Raw genomic sequence first — 24,641 nt, forward strand, 5'->3', positions numbered from 1 at the left:
AAATCCCTGTCCCTCACTTTTCACTATTAATTTTTTGAACGTATCTGCACAGGCTACGGACACAGCAGCTGAGAGGCATTTTCAAGCCTCGTCTAAGAATGTGACTCATTTTAATGATGCACAGCCGTTGATATGGTGGCAGGACCCATTGACTAATATCTGGTCATCAGGAAGGTTAATCACATGGGGAAGAGGGTTTGCTTGTGTGTCACCAGGACAAGGCCTGGAACCTGTGTGGATTCCATCTCGGAGAATTAAGCCATATCATGAGCGTTCCAAAGAAACGCCATCTTGAATGGGATGTAGAATCTCCGGAGATGAACTTTGTACATTTGTTTTCAGGTTTGAGCTTTGGAGACTAAGTTTACTAATTATGCCATCCCTGATAGACCTTTGTGTAAAATAAAACGGATATGGGCTGACAGACAAGATCAGATTCTTTGGGATGTTTGCCGTGGGACGGAGGGTGTGATACTAATTAATGGTTCCTATGGAACAGTATGAAACTGGTCCCCTAAGGGGTATGTGGTCTCTGATGGTTTACACCAAAAAAACTCCTCCTGCAATCCCTATAAAAGGTTGTGATGGCATATACCAATATTGCCATGCACTCGCCCTATCCCATCTTATGGCTTAGGATTGGATTAATACTTCCTTGGCCTCAATTAGAGAATGGCAGAGCTCAAACAGAAATATGGAAACTTCCCTTAAGTTTAAGAATATTACAAATCTGGAATGGCCATGATGCCAGTGACACATCTGCTGGGATATGGAGCGGATGGTCTCACACTGGACATACAACAATTACAAACTAAAATAACTGGCATGCAATATGATTTTTGCAGTCTCTACACCAAATTTGCTACTTTACGAAGTATAGCTGATGGATTAAAAGCATTGCATCCATTGGATTGGATAAAAGGCATGAATAGCAGTCTCCTAAGCATTTTGATATTTTTTGTTGTCTTTTAATTATCCTATGTTTAAGTTCTCAGGTGCACAGGAAGAACGCTCCAAGGATTGACGGAAAAAGAAATAACTCGAATAGGCTTATCTTCTCCTACAGGCTTATCTTCTCCTACGAAAACAAAAAGGGGGAGATGTGGGAAGACATTCGGGAACCTTTTTGATGTGGGCCGAGCGATGGGATTCTTGAGCAGTGGAGGAGCTGAGGGTGCAGGGCGTGGAGACTAATATCACCCTGTTTGGTCCTGAAGGATGGCTGGTTAGCCAAAGACGGGTAAGATTCCTCAGAGGAGGAACAACCTAAGACAGGCACAGCCGCAGAGGGGCCAACAGGGGTGGTGCATAGAGCCTTCCTTATATCACCGTGTTTGGCCCTGGAGGATGACTGGTTAGCCAGAGACGGGTAAGATTCCTCAAGGGAGGAACAACCTAAGACAGGCACAGTCGCAGAGGGGCCAACCCGGGTGGGGCACAGATCCCCAATATCTGAGAGAGGTCTCCTGCCCCCAGGGCTGTTTTGCTCTCCACCCCCAGCTCAGATCCACACCTGCTCAACTCGGACCCAGGAAGTAAACAAAGATAATTGCCTCAGTCATGTGAGGCCTTTGATTGTTTATGAGTGTAACCTGAGAATGTAAGCCCACGAACTCAATAAAAGCAGCCTGGGATGAGTCAGCGGGGCTCTTGATCCGAGAGGTCTTGAGCCCCCCGGTCCCACTTTTCTCTTCAGTCTGTGTCTGTGTCTTCTTCAAGCTTGCGGCACCCGTCACTTACCTCGAGTCACCGAGCTGGTCTCGGCAGTCCTGCCCCTGTTCCCCTTAGGATAGAGGAATATTAAAAAAAAAAGGAGGGGGGATTGAAAATGAGCAGGACCCTGTGTGACCTTCCTGGCTACAAGAGCCCCTCTGTCCCCCATTTCTTTTTTTGTTTTGTTTTCAGTCTTTTTTTCATTCCTTTTTTCTTTCTTTTTTTAAAAAATATTTATTTACATATTTATTTTTGGCTGTGTTGGGTCTTCGTTGCTGTGCGTGGGCTTTTCTCTAGTTGTGGTGAGTGGGGGCTACTCTTCGTTGTGGTGCATGGGCTTCTCATTGTGGTGGCTTCTCTTGTTGCAGAGCACGGGCTCTAGGCGCGCGGGCTTCAGTAGTTGTGGCACATGGGCTCAATTGTTGTGGCTCACGGACTCTAGAGCTCAGGCTCAGTAGTTGTGGCGCACGGGCTTAGTTGCTCCGTGGCATGTGGTATCTTCCTGGGGCAGGGATCGAACCCGTGTCTCCTTCATTGGCAGGTGGATTCTTAACCACTGCACCATCAGGGAAGCCCTGTCCCCTGTTTCTTGTTTGTAGAAAAAGACTTTAGTCTCCTAGACCTTCCCTGAATTCCAAAGAGCAGACTCAAGCAGTTACTAATTAGGGAAGTGAGAGAATGCAGAAACAAAAGAAAAGCAGTCAAGAAACAATAGTTCAGTAACAAAACAGTCCTAGTTCCTCCTCAAGGGATATAAACATAACAATCTGACACATATCTTTGAGTTGTTTGGTGGGAACTAAAACCCCCTACTTGGATAAGTGATGGTGACTACATGCTGAGCACAAGCACTAGACCCCAGACTGGTTGGTACCAGAAGGTTGATGCTTAAGATTACTGAAACATCACCCTATTACCTTATCACCACCAACCAATCAGAAGAAAGTCCATGAACTGATCATGCGCCCTGCAACCCCCAACCCTAATGTTGCTTTAAAAACCCTCTCTGAAAGCCATGGGGAGTTCTGGTCTTTTGAGCATGAGCTGCCACTTCTCCTTGCTTGGCATCTGCAGTTAATGCCGTACTTTCCTTTACCATAACCTGATGTCAGTAGTGCTGTACAGTAGGCAAGCAGACCCAAGTTTGGTTCGGTAACACTGATGGTTGAAAATATAATACAAGCCTTGATTTGCGATCAAACCAAATAGAACTTTATGCTGAAATTTGTTCCATATGTTCGGGAACAAGATCCAGACCAGAGGAGTATTGATGGTACAAGAATTCACAAAGTCACAGATTTGGCTTAAGAATCACAGGCCAATAATTTTGGAAAAGTTAACAGAGACCTGGATCAGAAGGTCAGTGATGTGGGCATTGTTAACAATTATGTTAGGACACTTAGAATCAAGGAAGAAGTAGTGGTTAAGAGCACAGACTCTGGAGCTAAAGTGTCCTTAATAGCTTTGTGAGCTTAGGCAAGTCTCTAACCTCTCTGTGCCTTAGTTTCCCTATCTGTAAAATGGGGATGATGATGATGATGGTAATAGTAATACCTACACCTTTATGGTTGTTGTGAAGATCAATTGAGTTAATATTAAGTGTTTAGAACAATGCCTGGCACACATAATAAGCCTTATGTTTTTAGTATATTATTATTTATACTATACAATGTATCTGTATAAATACATAAAATGTTAGGATTAGGGAAGTAGAGCAAAACTAAAGCAAAATTGAAATGTATATATGTAGATCATAGGATCCTTCATAATTATGTCCAGCTCTGGTTATTTTTCTGAGCTTCCTGGAAGCCATGACACAAAGGGAAGGAAACACACTCACTTGCTTTATTTATCTCACTCATATAGAGAAAGTGAGTCACTTATCAGAAGCAAAGATTTCCTGACATTGAGATTTCAAGACATTTCTCTGATGGGTCAGCCATGTCCTCATCTGCAATCTTGTGATAAATGCAGGGATAGGATTGCTCTATGTGTGACTTAAAATATGTCTTCATATCAGCCAAAGGTATCCTGCTGAGGCAAAATTAAAGGGATGCAACTCTTCAGGAAACCAAAGCCATGCCAGCGCAAGGGCCTCTTATGTTCTGGCTCAATTCAGGGAGAAAACCGTGATGGTCAGGAAGAATCAGTAAACCCTATGCCTTTCTAATTATTTTCCAATACATTTTTTTTCTCATCTGGGATTTCAGCACAGCCTGAGAAACCTGTAGGTCTGCCCTTCTCCTTTCCAAGCTCAGAATTCATGATGTCCCTGACTATATTCAGTTCTTTCCCTTCTGCCCTTAAAAAAAAATCTTTATTGTTTTGTCATTTCCCCCCCTTTCACTAAAAAAGTGATATAGAAGTGGCACCAACACTTCAAATTCTTTTAGGAATCTACAACCTAAAAAGAGAAAATACCTCATGATCTCCTATCACTACTTATCCCAGATAACCAATTCTATGGCAAATTTGATTAATTTCCACCTATCTCTCTCTCCCTCTATCCCTTGGTCTTTATGTTTACATACATATATAAACATATAGTTAACATACATCTTCATTTTGCTAAATTTTGCTCATAGTATACAAACTGTCTTGCAACTCCCTGTTTTTCCCTTACATGATAACATCGATAATGGTAGCAGTAGTAATGATAATGATAATATAGATGATGGTGAGAATGATAATATTAGTGGCAGTAACAGGAGCTAACATGTAGAGTTTAAGCTGCACCAGGCACTGTACTAAGCACTTTATATGCATGACCACCCTAATCCTCACAAACACCCTAAGAAGCGAATACTATTATTACTCACATCCTACAAATGAGGAAACTGAGTCCCAGAGTGGATAAGCAAGTGGCAGTAGGGTTGCACAGCTAGTCACTGGCATAGCTGGGATAGTCCCTGCTCAATGAATACTTGTTGATAGAAGATATTTCACTTGCAAGGACATAGAGATTATATTTTTATTGAAGTATAGTTGACCTACAATGTTGTGTTAATTTCTGCTGTACAGCACAGTGATTCAGTTATATATATATATATATGTGTGTATATATATATATATATACACACATATATATGTGTGTATATATATATACACATTCTTTTTCATATATTTTCCATTCTGGTTTATCACAGGATATTGAATATATTGTAGTTCCCTGTGCTATACAGTAGGACCTTGTTGTTTTTCCATTCTATATGTAATAGTTTGCATCTGTTAACCCCTAACTCCCAATCCTTCCCTCCCAAACCCCTCTTCCCCTTGGCAACCCACAAGTCTGTTCTCTACATCTGTGATTCTGTTTCTGTTTTGTAGATAAGTTCATTTGTGTCATATCTGAGATTCTACATATAAGTGATACGTATCATATTTGTCTTTTCTCTAACTTACTTCACCTAGTATGATAATCTCTAGTTGCATCCTTGTTGTTGCAAATTGCATTATTTCATTCTTTTTGATGGCTGAGTAGTATTCCATTATATATATGTACCATATCTTCTTCTTTTTTTTAAAATAAATTTATTTATTTATTTTATTGGCTGTGTTGGGTCTTTGTTGCTGCACATGGGCTTTCTCTAGTTGCAGTGAGCGGGGGCTAATCTTCATTGTGGTGCACAGCTTTCTCATTGTGGTTGACTCTCTTGTTGCAGAGCATGGGCTCTAGGTGCGAGGGCTTCAGTAGCTGCAGCACATGGGCTCAATAGTTGTGGCTCACGGGCTCTAGAGCACAGGCTCAATAGTTGTGGTGCATGGGCTTAGTTGCTCCACGGCATGTGGTATCTTCCTGGGGCAGGGATCGAACCCATGTCCCCTGCATTGGCAGGTGGATTCTTACCCACTGCGCCACCTGGGAAGTCCTGTTCCGTATCTTCTTTATCCATTCATCTGTCAATGGACATTTAGGTTGTTTCCATGCCTTGGCTATTGTGAATAATGCTGCTATGAACATAGGGGTCTATGTATCTTTTTTTTTCTAAGTCTAAAATATCTTTTTTTTGAATTCTTATTTATTTTTATTTTATTTTATTATTTTTTAAATTTTTGGATGCATTGGGTCTTTGTTGCTGTGCGCAGGCTTTTTCTAGTTGTGGCAAGCAGGGGCTACTCTTTGTTGTGGTGCACGGGCTTCTCAATGTGGTGGCTTCTCTTGTTGCAGAGCACAGGCTCTAGGCGTGTGGGCTTCAGTAGTTTTGGCACGTAGGCGCAGTAGTTGTGGCTCATGGGCTTAGTTGCTCTGAGGCATATGGGATCTTCCTGGACCAGGGATTGAAACCACGTCCCCTGCAATGGCAGGCAGGTTCTTAATCACTTTGCCACCAGGGAAGTCCCTATGTATCTTTTTGAATTATAGTTTTGTCCAGATATATGCCGAGGAGTGGGATTGCTGGATCATATGGCAGCTCTATTTTTAGTTTTTTGAGGAATCTCCATACTGTTTTCCATAGTGGCTGCACCAATTTACATTCCCACCAATGTTGCAGAAGTGTTCCCTTTTCTCCACACCCCCTCCAGCATTTGTTATTTGTAGACCTTTTAATGATGGCCATTCTAACTGGTGTGAGGTGGTATCTCACTGTAGTTTTGACTTGCATTTCTCTAATATAAATTCTTTTCCATTATGGTTTATCACAGGGTATTGAATATAGTTCTCTGTGCTATACAGTAGGACCTTGTTGTTTATCCATCCTATATATAATAGTTTGCATCTGCTAACCCTAAACTCCCAATCCATCCCTTCCCCATCCCCCATTCCCCCTTAGCAAACACAAGTCTGTTCTCTAAGGGACATCTATTTTGTTTACTTGTGTTTGAATTCATCACATGGATCCAAAAGTCTAACCATGCCTGTAGCTACCCTTTAACTTTGACATACAAATATTAGCAGTTAATATTTACTGAAAGTTTTTTATGTGCCAGGCAGTAAGACAACTAACTTTTATGATTAATCTCATTTAATTCCCCAAATAATCCAATTTGTTAGATATTACTATTATTTTTATTTACAGGTGGAGTTATTGAAGGTTAACCCATCACATCTAATACATGGGAATGCCAATATCTGAATTCAGTTCTCCCTGAGGGCAGAGGCTGAGTTCTTAAATACGAAACTATTTATCCTGCATCTTTACCTGGCAGGGAAGGAAAACAATGCTTATTGATATCTCATGCTAGATTCTGACAAATTCTTATATTTAAGACATTTTATTTAATCCTTGTAACACTCTGTGTGCCAGGTATCACTGTTGTAATTTAAAAAATTAGTCTTATCTATTAGTCTTATCTATTTGTGTTTAAACAAAAATTTGGAAGATTCAGAAATGTGAAGGGAGCTAAAAAGAGACATTTTTAACAGCTGCAGAGTTTCCTCTTATATGTGTATGCCATGATTTATTAATGAGCCCCATTTTCAAGGACTTCTGTGTAATTTCTGTCACAGCATGACAGTGATCTTTCTTGTCATCTATCTTTGTATACTGTGGTAAGCATTTCTAAAATTTCTGGTTCAAAACCTGGGGCCATTTTGAGCTTTCATATACATTGTCAAATTGCCTTTTGAAAAGTTAGTGCAAGTTTATACTTCCACTAATAATGAATAAAAATAACCTTTCTAATTCTTTTATCATGTTTTTAATCCTTGCCATTTGATAGTTAAAACTACCTCCTTTCTTTTGTTTGTGTTTATTTAACTATCAGTTAAGGTTGAGTATCTTTTCATATTTTTTCCTTTTTATATTTATTTTGTGAATTGTTCCTTTCTCCTGTGGGTTTTTAAATCTTTGTCTTACTATTTTAAAAATGTTTTATGGAACTATAACTTAGGTGAAAGTCTTTTGGGGTAGACATTTTATCGAAGTATAGTGTACAGAGAAAAGTATATAATGTATATCGTTTTACGAATTTCTACTAATTGGAAACACTTGTGTAACCAGTGCCTGAATCAAGAAACAGGAAATGTCAAGCCACCCAGAAGCCTCCTTCATGCCCCTTTCACTTGCTATCCCCTGACTCATGGGTAACCACTATCTGATTTTGACTATCATAGATCATTTTTCTTGTTCTTGAATGTTATGTAAATGGAATCATATATTATTATTCTCTGGGTCTGGCTTTCTTCATTTATCATGATGTCTTTGAGACTCATTCTTGTTATTTTATATATCGGTAGTTTGTTTTCTTTCCATTACTGTTATATTGTATAAATATATCACAATTGTCTATCCATTCTACTGCTGCTGGATGTTTCCATTTTGGCTATTACAAATAATACTTCTCTGAATATTCTTGTTTATTTCTTGGTGAACATATGTGTGCATTTCTGTGGGAAATATACCTAGGAGTGTGTTTGCTGGGTCCTAGGTTAGGGATATGCTCAGCAATAGTATGAGTCAAGTTACAATGTTTTCCCAAGAGGCTGTACCGTTTTATTCCCACCATATATGAGAGTTCCAGTTGTTCCACATCCTCACAAACATTTGGGTTTTTGGTCTTAATTTTAGCCATTCTGTTGGCATATAGTGGTATCTCATTGTGGTTTAAATTTGTATTTCCCCGATAGCTAATGATTTTGAGCCCCTTTTCATATGTTAATTGGCCATTTATATATCATCTTTTGTGAAGTGTCTGTTCAAATCTTTTTCTATTGGATTGTTTATATTTATCTTACTGATTTGTAGGAGTCCTTTATAGTTTCTGTAGTATAAAAGTCCTGTGTTAGATACAGGTATTGCAAATATCTCAGAGAAGGCATCTTTGAAATGATTAAACAGTAGCTTTTCTCTTAAGAATATTCCCTTCTTAAAAAAAAATTTTAATTTTGGGACTTTCCTGGTGGTCCAGTGGGTAAGACTCTATGCTCCCAATGTAGGGGGCCCGGGTTTGATCCCTGGTTGGGGAACTAGATCCCACATGCTGAAACTAAGAGACCGCATGCGGCAACTAAGAAGTCTGCATGCCACAACAAAGATCACATATGCCGCAACTAAGACCCAGCGCAGCCTAAATAAATAAATAAATATTTAAAAAATATATTATTTTAATTTCTATCAAACTGATTGAATAGAAGTGTGTAATTACGGAGATTGGTGTCATTCAAAGATGTGTCTGTGGACTTCACCCAGGAGGAGTGGAATCATCTGGACCCTACTCAGAGAACCCTGTACAAAGATGTGATGCTGGAGAACTATAGCCATTTGGTCTCTGTATGTGAGGACAGCTTCCTTGAATAATTCATATTGTACCCAATAGAATAACTTTCCATCTCTGAAGTGTAGTAATACTTTGACCTCAAGTTCCAGGAACTAAAGATTCTTATTTTTATTTTTTAATTGATGTATAGTTGATTTACAATGTTGTGTTAGTTTCTGGTATACAGCAAAATGATTTAGTCATATATATACATATTTTTTTCAGATTGTTTTCCATTATAGGTTATTACAAGATATTGAATATAGTTCCCTGTGTTATACAGTAAATCCTTGCTGCTTATCTATTTTATATATGATAGCTTGTATCTGTTAATCCCATATTCCTAATTTATCTCTCCTCACCCCCCCTTTCCACTTTGGTAACCATAAGTTTGTTTTCTATGTCTGTGAGTCTATTTCTGAGGAACTAAAGATTCTTAATCACTCTTAGACTGAACAAGGTGTTTGTATTTTCACCTTTCCTGTGAAAATTATGCTTATTAAAATGTACCTTCTTAATTACTTTGAGGCCGTGAAGTCCACTTATGCCCAAGTCTTGTATCATTTCCCATTACAGGGTATCTTTTTACTAAACTAGATATGGTTACCTCTTTGGAGAAGAGAGGACTTTGGATCGTAGAGAGAAGAATCCCAAGTTGAAGTTGTACAGGTAAATAAGAAATGAATAGGTGGGAGATGATGAAAATAAGATCCAGTGTGTCAGTGAGTGCTAGACATCTCTTAAAGCTCAGACATATCTTTGTAAAGCATGTGAACTTTTTTCCCTAACTCCAAATTGTTAGTTTTGTGAGTTACTGTCTTATGGTAATCCTGGAATGAGATGGCAAGGAAGTAGAGTATAATCTGGCCTTGTCCTTTTGCTTCTTCTCTTGGTCACCTCAGTTGTTTCCAGCCTTCCTGCAAAGCTCTTTCCATTCTATTTTGAGTCCCCTCCCTCCAAATCCTAGATCTGATACAATTTCAAAAAAATCTTTTTTTCCTACTCGATGGCTCCCTGAACCTATTTTCACTTTCTCTCCTCAATTTTAAGGTATTTTTCTTAAACAATCAAAGTCACTTATATTTATCGTTACTCTCCTGTTCCAATATCTATTAGACCAATTTGAGATTTTTTCCCCTTAAGCTCAGTATATAGGGGAGATGTGTGCTTTGAATTTCTTTCTGACTGGTATCTAGTCAGAAGAAAATAAAAGTCAACCCTGCAGAGGTCTGCTTCTGATAAAAGGTGTATTCACAAGGTATGGTTTATTCTTCTTTCTAGAAGTCTGGCAGCTTGAGCAGCTGGAGAGGTACCAGAAAAACCAAAACAGACACCCGAGGCAAGCTACATTAATGAGAAAAATTTGACTAACGAGAGAGGTCATGAATATAATGGATTTGTAAACCCACTTCTTCAGAGCACAGGGGTGGTTTCTTCACTACACACTCCCTGTATATATGACTCATGAGAAAAGTTTTCAAGATAATTTGGGTTTACTCAGTCATAACAGAGGCTTTGCAGATCAGAATGTTATGAATGTAATGGATATGGAAAATTATTAATTCATGGCAGGCTTGAGAAAAATAATGGAATGAAATCCCATGACCATAATGTGGGTGGGAAAGGTCATAAGCATGACCCATTCTTTGTTCAGCATAGTATAACTCAAACTGGAGAGAAAATCTGTAATTTCCTGAGTGTAGAAGAACTTTCAGCAAGAATTCATTCCTTATTGCTCATCAGATCACTCATGTAGGAGAAACACGCTATGGATGTACAGAATGCAGAAAAGCCTTCAACAGGAAGGCACACTTCCATGTACATCAGAAAACGCACACAGGCGACAAACCCTTTGAATGTAATGAATGTGACAAATCCGGAGAGAAATCAACACTGCATAAACATCTGAGAACTCATACCGGTAAAAACTTGCATACATGCAACAAATGTGGCAAAATCTCCCAAGAAAAGACAAAGCGCATCATACTTCAGAGAACTCACACAGGAGAGAAATCCTATGAATGTAATGAATGTGAGAACCTTCAATCAAAAGGTACACATCAGAGAACACACACAGAAGAGAAACCCTATGAATGTAATGAATGTGTCAATTCCTTCCGAGAGAAATCAACACTGAGTAGACGTCAAAGAGCTCATATGGGAGAGAAACCTTATGTGTGTTCAGACTGTGAAGAGCCTTCACCCTTAAGCTGAGTCTCAGTGCTCATCAAAGAATTGGTACAGTAGAAAAAAAACTGATGGATGTACTGTATAAGGGAAAGTCTTCTCCCTGAAGTCCTATCTCATGTTACATCAGAGAGCTCGTACAGGAGAAAAATTTGAGAATCCTATGAATGCAATGAATGTGATAAAGTTTTCTTCCAGAAGTCATATCTCATTATTCATCAGAGAGTTCACACGGGGAGAAACCCTATGAGTGTAATGTATGCGAGAAAGTTTTCTCCCTGAAATAATATCTTATTATACATCAAAGAACTCACACATGAGAGAAACCCTATAAATGTGATAAGTGTAGTAGAGCCTTCAGAGAGAAGTCAAAACTCACTCTACATCGGAGAATCCACATAGGAGAGAAACTGTATGGCTTTCCTGAATATAAGAAAAACCTTCTTCCAGAAGTTAAAGTTCATCATGGATTAAAGAACTCAGAGGAAAAAGAAACTTTGCAAAAGAACTGAAAATGGAAAATCCTTCATAAAAAAGTGAAAGGAAAAGAAAAAGCTGAGGTGAAAGGATCATGCCTTAGCTAAGGTGGTCAGGGAAGGTCTTTCTAAAAATAAAGAGCCAGCTATACTGGAGGTAAGAACATTCCAGGCAGAAGGAATAGCAAGAGCCAAGATCCTGTTGCAAAATACTTGGCCTCTGTACTTGTTATCATGGATGTATAGTGAATGACTATTTTACATCAGAGAAGTTGTTCAAGATTGCAGTCCTTTGAAGCCTTGAATATATGAGAGCCAAACCTCATGGTAAATCTGGGCACAGGTATCAAGAGAAGCCCAACTTAATTGATTTCAATAAACATAGTCCCATGGCAATAATATTAAGGGAAATATTCCAGATTTAATACCAAACTGTCATAGAAAAAAAACTAATACAATCTATTATGAAGAATAGCTGTTTTGACATCTCTCATAATGGGGAGCAAGTGCCATCTACTGAAAAAAAGAGTTTATCAAATGATATAAAATTAGAGATTTAAAGATAACCACTACAGGAACAATTATGCTAAATATACTATAAATGTTGTAAATTATTAGAAAGGATGAATAATCAGAACAATGTAAAGGAAATGGGCATCAAATGCAGTTTTCAGAAGTAGCAACAGTCGATAATGCCAGTATTTCTGTCCCAACCTATTCTACGGTCAAGATTTTGGCTGCTTCTTTGTGTGGACCTTCCCCCTTTCTGAGCTAGATCATGCACTCTTCCCAGAAATACTACTATGAGCTACCTGATAGGCTTTTAGGAGATCTGCTTTTAACTTAAATTCACCAGAGTTTATTTATGCTGCTTTTGATAAATAACTATCTCATTCAGAAATTGGTATTCAGAGTGATGGTACTGTTTATGGTCCCTCAGGGAAATGTGGGATTTGGTTATCTAGGCTGGTTGGGGCTAAAGGCAGGGGAAATCCAGGTGGCGTCAAGGAAGGGGGCTCTGGCATTCCTTGGCATGCAGTGGCAGATAGCTGCTTTAATGATCATCTGTGCTTATCTTGGATGAAATCAACATTGAAAACAAGGCTTTGGGTAATTGAATATCCACCCCAACCAAAGAGTACAAAGGATGTGAGGGACTGCTTCCTCATGGGGGTGGCTGCTTCCCATGGGGCTGGCCAGCACAAAGGGGAAGAATGGCAAGTTCAAATTCCTAAATTCTCTGCTCGAGCCATAGACTGGAACCCCGGGGATCCTGTAAAAATAATTTTTACCTTGTGCAGCTGTTGAATTCCTGGCTTAAATTTCCAGTTTGTCATTTGAAACTGGTTACTGATCCTGAAAGAAGGAATTGGGGGCTGAAAGTTAGAATGGTAATATGTGGGAGGATGTGGGAGGATGTGGGAGAATGTGAATACTTTAAAATCCTATTTCCCACTGAGCTTCCCATGTAAGATGAAACTAATTCCATTGTCCCCACCCAGCCAAGAGACTGTATCTGCCTTAAAGACTCTGTAGGTACTTCAATGGAAAGTGATACTTTTTAAGGGAAGCCAATTTTCACACCTCCCCACCCCACCCTTCTATCTCCAGAGGTAGAATTGTTTTGTGTACCAAAGGCTTTCTGTGTTTTACAAACATTAATTCATTTAATTCTCTCAACACCCCCATGAGATAGTTACTACCACTATCATCATTTTGCAGATGAGGAAACTGAGGCACAAAGAAATTAAGTGCCTCACCCAAGGCAACTTGGGGACAGTAAGTGGTAGAGATGGTATCTAAACCCAGGAGAACCTATGCTCTTAATCACTACATTATCCTCCACCCCCACCCCGAGTGATCTCGTGTCCCCTGATTAGAACTTTGAATATATGGAGGTAATGATTGAATAGGGGTACCTTCAGGCATTGGAAAAATGAAGATAGTCAGATCTCAGGGGTCTTTTGCATTGTTTATAGATATCATCCTTTATTAAATCCACAAAAGAAAGGATAGAAAGGAAAATAAAATCTCTATCTCCACAAAGCTGAGTCATGAATAAATTTTTGTTGTATAAGGTTTTGCATACATATGGCAACCCTTAAGCCATTCAGCTAAATCATGGCCAGAACAGTGCCGGCTCCAAGAATCCCTGGGAAATAAAGGGAGAGAGGGAGGATGAAGTGGACAGGCTGATGGATGGCAGTGCCACTATCCTGGCTGCCCAGGGTCCAAGCCATCTCCATGAACTTACCAGGCACTCATACCGCTCTGTGAGGACACTACTCTCTTGGCACACATGATGTCATCCAGAATATGGCGGTTGAGCAGCTCTAGGGGGGAGAGAGGGACATAGTGATCTGGTGTATTGGGGACAGGGTGACAGTATATGAATGTACAAGGGGTTCTGGGTTTCTTGGGGCCTGAATAACTTCAACCACTATACTGCCTGATTCTAGATGACTTTGATTTACTTATTAGCTGGTTATGAATTACATCAACTGCCATGTTGATGGGTTCTGTACAACCTTAACTCATTGACTGATCCCAGGTGATATTGACTGTCACATTGGATGGTTATGAATAACCTCAACCACCATTTTGGCTGGTCCTGGACAACCTCAGACTCTATGTTGGTCAGTTCTGGATGACTTCAACTGTCATTTTGTGTGGTTATGAATGATCTCAACTGCAATGGCTGTTGGCTGGTTGGGAAGCCACTCAACTGCAAGGTTGGTCAGTCCCGGGACGTCAAACACTATGTTGTCAGGTCCTGTATAACCTCAACACCCATTTTTACTAGTTACAAGTGACCTCAGTCTCCATGTTGGCTAGTCCTGTTCAATGTCAGCTACCATGCTGCCTGGTCCTAGATGATCTCAACTGCTATGGTGACAAGGATGACCTTAACTGCCATTCTGACTAGTTAGTGATCTCAGCCACCATGTTCACTAGTCCTGGACAACCTCAACCTTCAAGCTGGCAAGTCCTGGGTGACCTCTTCTGTCACTGCGGCAGGACTTGCACAACTTCAACCTCCACTTGGGCTGGTCCCAAATAACCTCACTCTCCATTTTGACCTATCTTGGACAACCTCAAACACCATTTTGGCCAATCCTGAACAACTTCTACTGCTATTCAATTTTGTCCTCAACAATACCACACTCTTGTCTGGAAAATTCTCTCCTTTCTGAACAGAGGTACCTTGTTTCTGTTCCTACAGACAGATATCTGCTTCTTCCTTCAGAGCCTGGACAACCCCAACCCCAAATCAGGACAGTTTCCTCCTCCATTCCACATGGAGCTAAGTGTCCTGTTTCCTGAGTCCTAGAAAATGGCGGCCTCCATTCTAGGTGAGGTTTGGGAGCTCTGAGTCCTCCTGACCTAGACAACATCTCAGTGCAGTCTGGGTAAGGATACAGGCTGGTGTCTGTAATAGCCTAGGCAACTCTGCTCCTTTCCCTACAATTTTTCTGCTTGTTACTCAAGACTGTGGCTTAGACTGCCTTGCCCTCTGCATGTTGGGGAGTGGGGCCAGGCAGGGCTTCAAGGTGTCCTCCGTGCTGCCTCACCATGACACTCCATGTGACAGAGGTTCTGGGTGGGTGTAACACCATTGTCACACCACCAGGCGGAGTTCAGCTGGAAAATGCCATATTCACTGCTGCCATCAAGATTGTGGTCCACGAAGGAGGTGTCAAAGCCACTCTCATAGTGTGCCACGCACAGCCCTGGGGCAGGGAGAGGGGAGGTAGCAGTTAGGCATGGGTCTTGGGAATAGGGGAGAGGGTAGGATGAAGGAGTGGGGCAGGGATAGTTTTCATCTCACTTGTGGGGGTGATTATCTTGGTTTGGTGTTGATGTTGGTGATTCTGGTGAGATACCAGTAATAGTGGTGGTGGTGGTATTCATGGCGTTGACAGCAGTGATGACATTGATGGTAGTGATGGTGGTGTTAGAGGGGTGAGGGTAAGTGGTTGTGAAGGCAATGATGATGAAAAGAGTTAAACTACTCATCACAGAGGGTGATTGAGAGGATCATTCCCTAGCCTGGCGAAGTAACAAATGGCAAGGGGGGGGTGCCTGGGTCTGAGTGTGGTGGGTGGCTTGTGGCATGGGTGGGATGTGGGGCAAATGGAGACTCACAGTCTCCAATGGTGTAGCCCTTGAAGCCATTGAGGCCCGCCTCCTCCAGCTTCATTGCCAGGTCGCAGCGTTCGTAGATCTTGGCATCCACAGGGGCAGCCATCAGCATGGCCAGGGTCACCACTGTAGTGCCCCAGGCCTGCATTATGATACCCACAAGCCCCCCTAGCTGACTCCCTGCTTCAGACTCACCCTGCAGTGTTCAGAACTAGGGGTATGCTGGAACTCTGGGCTCTATGAGCAAAGATCCAAGTGATAGATTCTGGAACACAGAAGCCGGGGGTTGGGCATCTCATCATCCTCCCCTGTGCCAGCTCTGTTAAAGACACACACAAAGAAAAAGAAAGATACTTATGTATACACAGAGGTGGAGGGAGGCAAGAACAGGGAGAAACCCAGAGATATCAGAAAGGGATGCAGGGAGAGAGGGTCTGGGGACACACAAAGGACAGACAGGACCCAGGTACTAGACCTCACACTCAGCCCACATTCCCCTACATTCCTTAACACTGTCCCACTCTACTCCAGTTAATCATGCTCTACCATTTGGTTGCCTCCATTTCCACTCATTCTGCCCCTCATCACCTCCATTTCCCCCACTCTGCTGAGCAGTCAGCTCTGGTCACACACCACGCCTACCACCACCTCGGATTCCTCATGCTCCGTAGAATATGACCACTGTACCCTTACCCTCTGCTCCACATTACCTCCATTTACTCATTGTCAGCACCTACTTCACCTCGTTTCACTTAGTGTGCTCTGTTCCACCCTCATTTACTGGAATCTGCCCCACGTTACACCCATTTAATCAGACTCTGCCCCACATTACATATTACACATTACGTATTACACATTACGTATTACATGTACGTGTTCACTCTACTGTTTTTTCATCCCCGTTCTCATTCTACCTTTTATTCCCTCGTCCACTTACACTGCCTCTTATCCACCTTTATTCATTCACACTGGGCCTTGTGTTACTGCAATTCCCTAACCCTCTACTTACTCCTACTAAAACTCTCTCACATCCTGTTCCTTCTTCACCTCCATTCACTCCCACTCAGACTCTCATTTCCTACTTTCACCTTCACTGCCTGACACCACATCAAATGACTCCCATCTGCTCATCCTTCAGCTTTTTCATTGACTCTGGGCCTCATTCACTCTATGTCTGCTCCTTCTCCACTTCTATTCTCTCAAGCGCTGCTCCCATATTACCTGCATTTCCTGAAACTGTATTATTCCCAAACACTAGCCCAAGTTATCCACACATACTCACTCTACGCTTGGTTGCGTCCATTCTTTCTCAATCTTCACTGCCTCCATTTACTTGCACTCTGCCTCTCATCTCGTTCATTTAAAGTCACTCCTGATGCAACCCCTGTTTCCACTCATCACTCTTGTTCTGCTCCTGCTTCATGTTGAGTTGCTCCCACTCCGCCTTGTGGTACCCACATACAGTCACACTCTGCCTCGGGTTTACCACTTTGCGCTCACATTGGGCCCATTTCCCCCACTTTACTCACCTTAGGCCATGTGACCTTCATCCCTTCCCCCTTTGCCTCACAACACCCAATTACTCAGCTTCTTCTGCTCTTTACTTCCACCCTCTCTCACTCTGCCCAACATCACCTCCATCCATGCACGTGCTTCAGCTCATTCACCTGGGCTGATTCACACTGGTATCCCTGCACATCACTGGAATGCTGGCCTGTATTACCCCCAGTCTGCCCCTCGCCCACCTCTGTCACTCTCCTCCCTTGTAGTATCCCCACTCGAACAAACTTGACTTGATTCACTTATTCACATTCAACCACGTATTCCTTTCCATTTCCTTCTATTCTGTCCCTTGTGTCTCACATGACTTCCATTCACTGCTACTTTCCCCCTAAATTCACTTCTCTTTACTCATACTGTGCCCCATAAACCATCATTCATTTACACTTCAATCCTTAGTACTCACATCAACTTGCACTCTCATGCTTTATCAACCCCATTCACATTCACCACTTTTAATCACCCCATTCACTCACAGTCCATTCCCACTTTCACTTTTTGTCACTTAGCGGTGCCTCATTTTCCCTTCATTTACTCAGTCTCATCCATAATCTTAAATTGATTCAAAACTGAATGTGTAGTCATTCCCTCACTCTGCCCCACACTACCCACATTCATTCCACTCTACTGCTCATTCACCTCCCTGCCATCCCTCTCTGTCTCTCCTTGCCCCCATTCATTCCCAATTTGTCCTTCGTTCACCATTATTCACCCCCCGCCCCCACTGATTCCATGTGTCTCCGTTTAGTGACACATCGGCCAAGACAGAAAAGTCTGATGTATTGTTCGGGATTCAGTTTGGCTGCACATACCAACACCACATACCAATGGCTTCAAGAGGATGCAAGGGGATTCCTCTCTTGGAGGCAGGTAGTTTAGGGTTAGAGTGGCAGCTCCAAGCTCCTGTGCTGTAGCTCTGCCAAACTCACCTACTACTTTATGATCCAAAATGATTGCTCACAATTGGCAACACTTCCACAGTTTTGAGAACATGTATCTTAAGAGCAGTTGTAATGACTCACTAGCAAAGTGGGGGGCCTTTTGGTAGGAGTGTCACATCGTGCAGATTCTATGGTGGGACCAGCTACCTGTCAGCTTTCCACACCCCTTCACCTAGCTACCTGCTACTTAGGCCACTGAATGAGTTTGTACCTGTAGGGACTGATGATAGAGGATGCCCAGGACAGAGAGAGGGCATCATAGTTCCACCGCAGAAAAGCTGGTCTCACATAGATTGTGGATATGCACTGTGAATGCTGGGACAGTTTCTGCAGGGCTGTATAACTGGCTCAGGAACATTTTTGGAGCTGGCATCACTGCACCCCAACACCCAGCAACCCTATAGGATTCCCCCCTCCACATAGGGGTGTGTGTATGTATGTGTGTGTACAAGATGGTGGTGAAGTTATGTTTGCAGGCTGGAAGAGGCCATACTGACAGGGGGCCTAAAGGTCCAGCCCCTCCTATTTTCTACCTCCTAATGCATTAAGAAGGTTGACAAGTTTTGTACCCAGGAGGTGCAGATCCTTAAGAGAGCAAGAGATCTGAGTTACTTCCCTGCTTTCTCGCTTTGCTTTGTCTGCTAGGAAGCTCCATCTATATTCCTGCCCCCCCCCCATTCCTTGCCTAGTTTTAATGGCTTAATGAGAAATTTCTGGAAGTTCTGTGGGATACCGAGTAAACAAAAGAAGAGTATTATTGGGTAGAAGTTAAGGATCTGATCTTGGGAACCTGTGTGACCTTGGGCAAGTTACTTAGTCTTTCTGGGACTCAGTTTCCTCACCTGACAAGAGGGGGGACCACAGGATTGTTCACAGAAAGTGGGGACTATCTGAGGCAGGTCATGTCATGAGCTTCACACAGTGCCTGGCACACAGGAGGCACTGAGCTAGGTCTGAGCCTCCATTATCACTTGCTGGGCCTGTTGGCAGGAGCCTCCTCATTGTTCTTCCTGTTTTTGCCCTTGTCCTCTGCAATCTGTCATCCACAAGGCAGCCTGCAGGTCTTCTGTTTATTTTTGTTTTCTTATTAAAAAAAGTTTCATACATACACGTCTAATTTTATGTTAATCATCATCGTCACTTACATAGCACTTGCTGTGTGCCAGGCATTGTTCTAAACCATTTACAATTATCAGCTCATTTGTCACCACAGCCCTAATGAGGTAGGGGCTGTCATAATCTCCATTTTATAGATCAGGAAATTTAGCACAGGGGAGTTAAGAGTCCTGCTCTAGATTTCACAGCTGGTAGGTGGGAGTTTGAAACCAGTCTGTCACCATCATGTTTGTTTGTTTCTGTTTTCTTTCCTGCTATATTCCCAATGTCTAGAACACTACCTGGCATACAGGAAGTGCTTAAGCAAATTCCTGCACAACTCATGTTCTAGTGGTGCAAGACAGGCAATAAACAAGAGTCAAATATACATGTATTTTTAAAGTTAATATATAATGCTAGATTGCTTCAGACTGGTGTTTTAAAAAATCTGATCCCCCTTAATGGCATCCCATTATGTGCAGAATGAGACATGAGTTCTGTCCCTGGCAGAGAAGGTCCTACAGCATCTGGCACCCACTCACTTCTCCCTTGCCCACACCTCCTATATCCCCAACACACAGACACTGTTTCTGTTCCTCCAACGTGCCAAACTAAGTTCTTCTTCAGGGCCTTTGCAACAGCCGCGCCCTCCACCACAAAGCTCTTTGCTTCAAATATTTGTGTGGCCGGCTCCTTTTGATCAGCGTAACTGTCACCCCCGACAAAAAGAGATCGTGCCTGCCCATCCTGAAACAACAACCACTACTTAACACATCCCCTTCATCCCGGTGTGTGTGTGTGAGAGAGCGAGTGTCTGTGTGTGTACTAGGTGGTCGTTTATTTATCCTTCAGCTTCATGTTTGTCTGCACAGTCCTTCAAATGCTAGACTGTAAACTCCCAGCCTTAGCCACTGGATGGAGCCAGTGACCTCTCCCTACCTCCTAGCCTTTGTGCACGCAGAGCAATCCTACCACGCATCCCGACTTCCTATTCAATTACACCTGCAAACCCGATGCTGCCCTCCAAGGTTCAAGACATCAAATTCCTGCCTACTAGCATTTTCCTTAATTGTGCCCTTCCCCTCCCGCCATAAAGAAACCAGTCTTTGGAGTCTTAGGAATGACAGCCTCCGGAGATCAAAGTAAGCACCTGTTCTACACTGCCTCCCTCGAGCGGAAGAGACGCGGTGGGCGCGGCCATCGCTCCAGAGCAGTGACGTCACCGGAGCGGCCATCTTCCCTCTGCGCCTGCGCCGCGGCCCCATCGTGTTCGCGTCCGGCCGGCGGGAGGGGGCGCCATGTTGACTATTGGCGGACGCGGGCTCAAAGACCCCACTGAGCGTGCGCACACTCGGCCGCTGCAGCCCTGCAGGCTGCGGAGCCGGAGTTGGTCCCAAAGCGGAAGTGCTTCTGGGGGCCAGTTCTCCTAACGGTCCCCTCTGCAGCTGGCAGGAAATCTGTGTCGAGAGAGAGGTTGAGGGGGCGAGTGGTAGGGGTGATGGGCTGAGTGATGGGGAGTTCTCGGGGACGAATGAAGCGGGTTTTGGGGGGTCATTGACGTGGGAGGTTGTGGGGTGAGTGATGGTGGACCGAGAGGTCAGAGAATGAGGCTTTGTGGACTCAGTGGTAGACAAAGTTATGGGGCTAGTCAGGGTTGAATGGGGCTTATTAAACATTGACTTTTACACATTTTCCAGCACAGTGACCTGCGCTGAGGGTTCATACGCACCCGTCAAGTTCCTCCTTAGGCGCCCCCGCCTCTCCCTCTGTCCCTCTCCCCTTGCCCGAGCCCCGAAGTAGGGGCCTTGTGTGAATGCTCCAGCTGAAGTGAATCTGCACCCGAAGGCTTCCTTCTGGCTCCTGGGCAAGACGGCCCCAGTGAGGTGAGGAGAAGCAAGAAAAGGCACCTGAGAGAACTCACCTGATTAGGGGCCTCGCGCAGAACTTGGGGCTTGGGAGGTGTGGGCAGGGTCTGGTGTTGTGGGGTCTGGGGGGTTCAGGCTTAAAACGCACGGGAATAATAGTTTTAAAGTTCAATTTTTTTTTTTGGCATTTAACAAGCAAGTTACACATTTGCATTATAGATTGATTAAAAATAGAGAAGAAAATAAAAGGAACTAATTTTATCCCCCTATGTTTTAATGTTCATTCTTAGACATTTTTTTTAGTGTGTGTAAGGGATATGCGTTTTTAAACATTTAACATATGGTTTTAAAATGGGTTCCTTAAGTTTTATAACCTGCCTTTTTTTTTCATTTAGAAGTTACTGTGATTCAGCCTAAAAATTTATTCTATAACATTTTAAAAACTTGTAATTTATATAAATGTACAGTACCATACAACATTATTTTCAGTAGCTACACAGAACTTAATTCCTTGCATTTCCTTACTGATTCCATATCATGAGTCATAGAGGATCGTTTAAGTTTGGCATCGTTAAAGTCAATGCTGAGATAAAGGCACTTACAGAGAAATTATGATACATTATTTCATTAAGGAGGATACCTAGAAATACAATTTCTGAGTCAATACACAAGTATATATAGAAGAAAACCTTTTGCATTAGGTGTTCACATGAGGCAAAGACTCAAGAGTACACAAGTGGTTGTTCAAGCCACATGGTTGCCCAAACTTCCACAAAACGGCTTCATGCCCAGCTGGTGTGAGGGGATTTCTAGGCAAATAATTCTGGGCACTGGAAGCCTGATGGGGTCTCATATGTTCTACACTTCTCCACTCTTCTAGCTCACCCTTCACACATCTGTCTTTTCCCAAGAAGAGCAGGAAATGGCCGAACCCCAGGTAAGTATATTGTCTCTTCCTTCTTTTATTTTACCATGAATGTGATGAGCGATGAGGAAAATATTTATAAATAAGTATTAGAATCAGGGAAAATGAGAGACAGGAGCAAGGCCAAATTAGAATGTAGGCAAAAGACTTAGGGTTACGCATTACGCTATTAGTTGAGTTGCAAATTTCTCCTTGAGCTTCTGCGAGCCAGAGGTAATCTGGCTCAGTTTACTCATCAAGGAGAGAACACAAGTCCTCAGGGAAGTAAAGCTTTCTTGCAATTGCCATTCAAGGCATTTCTTTGCTGAATCTTCATGTGGATGGTGGAATTGTCTTCAATTACAGCCTAATGATCAAGGCAGTCTCTATATTTTTCTGAAGATGTTTCTTATAGCATTCTTCAGTTGGCTGGAGACAGAGACAATATCTAGATGTAGTTTGGGAATGAAGTATCTTAGAGAACTTGTCTTTCAAATGAGTTTCCTGAAGTAATTTTGCTTAGTTGGACTTTGGATTTGCATTTGGCCAAGAGACAAAGTCCTGTAGGTACCCACAGCCCACCTTCTTTTTTCTTTCACTTAAATTTTTTTTATTTTTTAAAATTAGTGCACAGTAAATAAAATAGATTTTGTTGTCCCGGTCGATAAATGTTAACACCTGTGTAGATTGTTATAAGTAATCTATGGGATTGAGAATAGTTTCATCACGCCACAAAACTGCCTCACATACCCCCTTATAGTCACATCCTCTCCTACCTGTGACCTCAGGCAACCACGGATCTGTTCTGTGTCACTAGTGTTTTATCTTTTCAAGAATATCATATAAATGGAATCATACAGTATGTAACTTCCGTTTCTTTAAACTTTCTTTTTGCAATAATTGATTGACATGCAGTTGTAAAAATAATACAGAGAGATCTTATGTATCCTTTACCCAGTTTCCTTCATTGGTAATGTTGCAAAAGTATAGTACAATGTTACAACCAGGATGTTCACATTGGTACTGTTAAGACACAGTTCCATCACCCCAAGGATCCCTTATGTTACCCTTTTATAGCCACATCCATTCATTCCCCCTCTCCACCCCCCTCTCCACCCTATTCTAGACTCCTAGCAATTACTGATCTAGTCTCCATTTCTAGAATTTTGTCATTTCAAGAATGTGGTATAAATCAAATCAAATAGTGTGTAACCTTTTGAGATTGGATTTTTTTTCCCACTCAGTATGATTCCCTGGAGATTCAGCCAAGTTGTGTGTGTCCATAGTTCTTTCCTTTTTATTGCTGAGTGGCATTCCATGATGTCCATGTACCACAGCTTATTTATCCATTCTCCTGTTGAAAGACATTTGAATTATTTTCAATTTTTGGCAACTGTGAGTAGAGCTACTTTAAACATTCATACACAGGTTTTTGTGTGAACGTATGTTTTCATTTCTCTAGAGTAAATATTGGATTACTGGGTCACATGGTAAGTGTATGGCTTAACTTTTAAGAATCTGCCAAATTCTTTTTTTTTAATTATTTTTTGGGGGTACACCAAGTTCAATCATCTGTTTTTATACACATATCCCCGTATTCCCTCCCTTCCTTGACTCCCCCCACCTCGAGTCCCCCCCACCCTCCCCGCCCCAGTCCTCTAAGGCATCTTCCATCCTCGAGTTGGACTCCCTTTGTTATACAACAACTTCCCACCGACTATTTTACAGTTGGTAGTATATATATGTCTGTGCTACTCTCTTGCTTCGTCTCAGTTTCCCCTTTACCCCCTGCCCCCCAAATTCTTTTCAAGGATAGTTGAATTATTTTTCATTTCCACCAGTAATGTATAAGAATTCCAATTGCTTCACATTTTTGCCAGCACTTGGTATTGTCAGTACAGTTGACCCTTGAACAACACTGGGGTTAGGGGCACTGAGCCCCCTAGTAGTTAAAAATCCACCTAAAATTGGCCCTCTGTGCGTTTCCAACTAACTTACAGATCGTGTAGTACTGTAGCATGCATTTATTGAAAAATATCCACGCATAAGTGGACCCACGCAACTCAAACCCATATTGTTTGAGTCAACTGCATTTTTAATTTTAGTCATTCTAGTGTGTAGTGGTATCTCATGATAGCTTTAATCTGCATTTCCTTAATGGCCAATGATGTTGAATATCTTTATATATGCTTATTTATCTTTTCCATATCGTCTTCGGTGAAGTGTCCAATCAGTTCTTCTGCCCATTTTTAAATTGGATTGTTTTCTCACTATTGAGTTTTGAGAGTTCTTTATATATTCTGTGGACAAGTCCTCTGTCAGATACGTGGTTTGTAAATATTTTCTCCAAGTGTGTGGCTTGTCTTTTCATTTAATAGTGTTGTTCACAGAGCAAGAAGTTTTAACTTTGAAAATGTCCAGTTTATAAACCATTTCCTTTATGGGTTGTGCTTTTGGTGTCAGGTCTAAGAACTCTTTGCCTAACCCTAGGTGAAATGGAAAACCTCTAGTCTTCTACCTCCTACATAGAAAAAACCCGGTTCTTTCTTACTGTGTTATT

The 24,641-nt window shown here is 42.0% G+C and overlaps 3 protein-coding genes across 10 annotated transcripts in view; 2 read left to right on the forward strand and 1 right to left on the reverse strand.

Moving 5' to 3' along the window:
• LOC130841636 (zinc finger protein 630-like) overlaps positions 1–11,322 on the forward strand; it is a 48,870-nt gene extending 37,548 nt beyond the window's left edge. Inside the window, exons 3-4 of the mRNA XM_057717809.1 lie at positions 10,609–10,888; positions 10,964–11,322. Of these exons, the coding sequence (XP_057573792.1) occupies positions 10,609–10,888; positions 10,964–11,124 (441 nt within the window). The 3' untranslated portion in view covers positions 11,125–11,322. The remainder of the gene's footprint in view (positions 1–10,608; positions 10,889–10,963) is intronic.
• The window catches only part of LOC130841635 (zinc finger protein 182), a 64,919-nt gene that overhangs the window by 17,759 nt on the left and 22,519 nt on the right, over positions 1–24,641 (forward strand). For 4 of the 8 annotated variants that reach the window (XM_057717798.1, XM_057717800.1, XM_057717802.1 and 1 more), the window contains exons 1-2: positions 20,809–21,195; positions 22,058–22,114. In XM_057717798.1, the coding sequence (XP_057573781.1) occupies positions 22,100–22,114 (15 nt within the window). In that variant the 5' untranslated portion in view covers positions 20,809–21,195; positions 22,058–22,099. The other 4 variants (XM_057717795.1, XM_057717794.1, XM_057717797.1 and 1 more) reach the window with 4 other exon arrangements.
• LOC130841637 (sperm acrosome-associated protein 5-like) lies at positions 13,626–15,864 on the reverse strand. The gene is made up of 4 exons (XM_057717810.1): positions 15,720–15,864; positions 15,146–15,304; positions 13,828–13,906; positions 13,626–13,725 (listed from the first exon to the last, which is right to left on the reverse strand). Exons 1-4 carry the CDS (start codon positions 15,862–15,864, stop codon positions 13,626–13,628), a joined length of 483 nt encoding a protein of 160 aa, XP_057573793.1.

The sequence above is a fragment of the Hippopotamus amphibius genome, chromosome X (genome assembly GCF_030028045.1).
Source record: "Hippopotamus amphibius kiboko isolate mHipAmp2 chromosome X, mHipAmp2.hap2, whole genome shotgun sequence".
NCBI lineage: Eukaryota > Metazoa > Chordata > Mammalia > Artiodactyla > Hippopotamidae > Hippopotamus > Hippopotamus amphibius.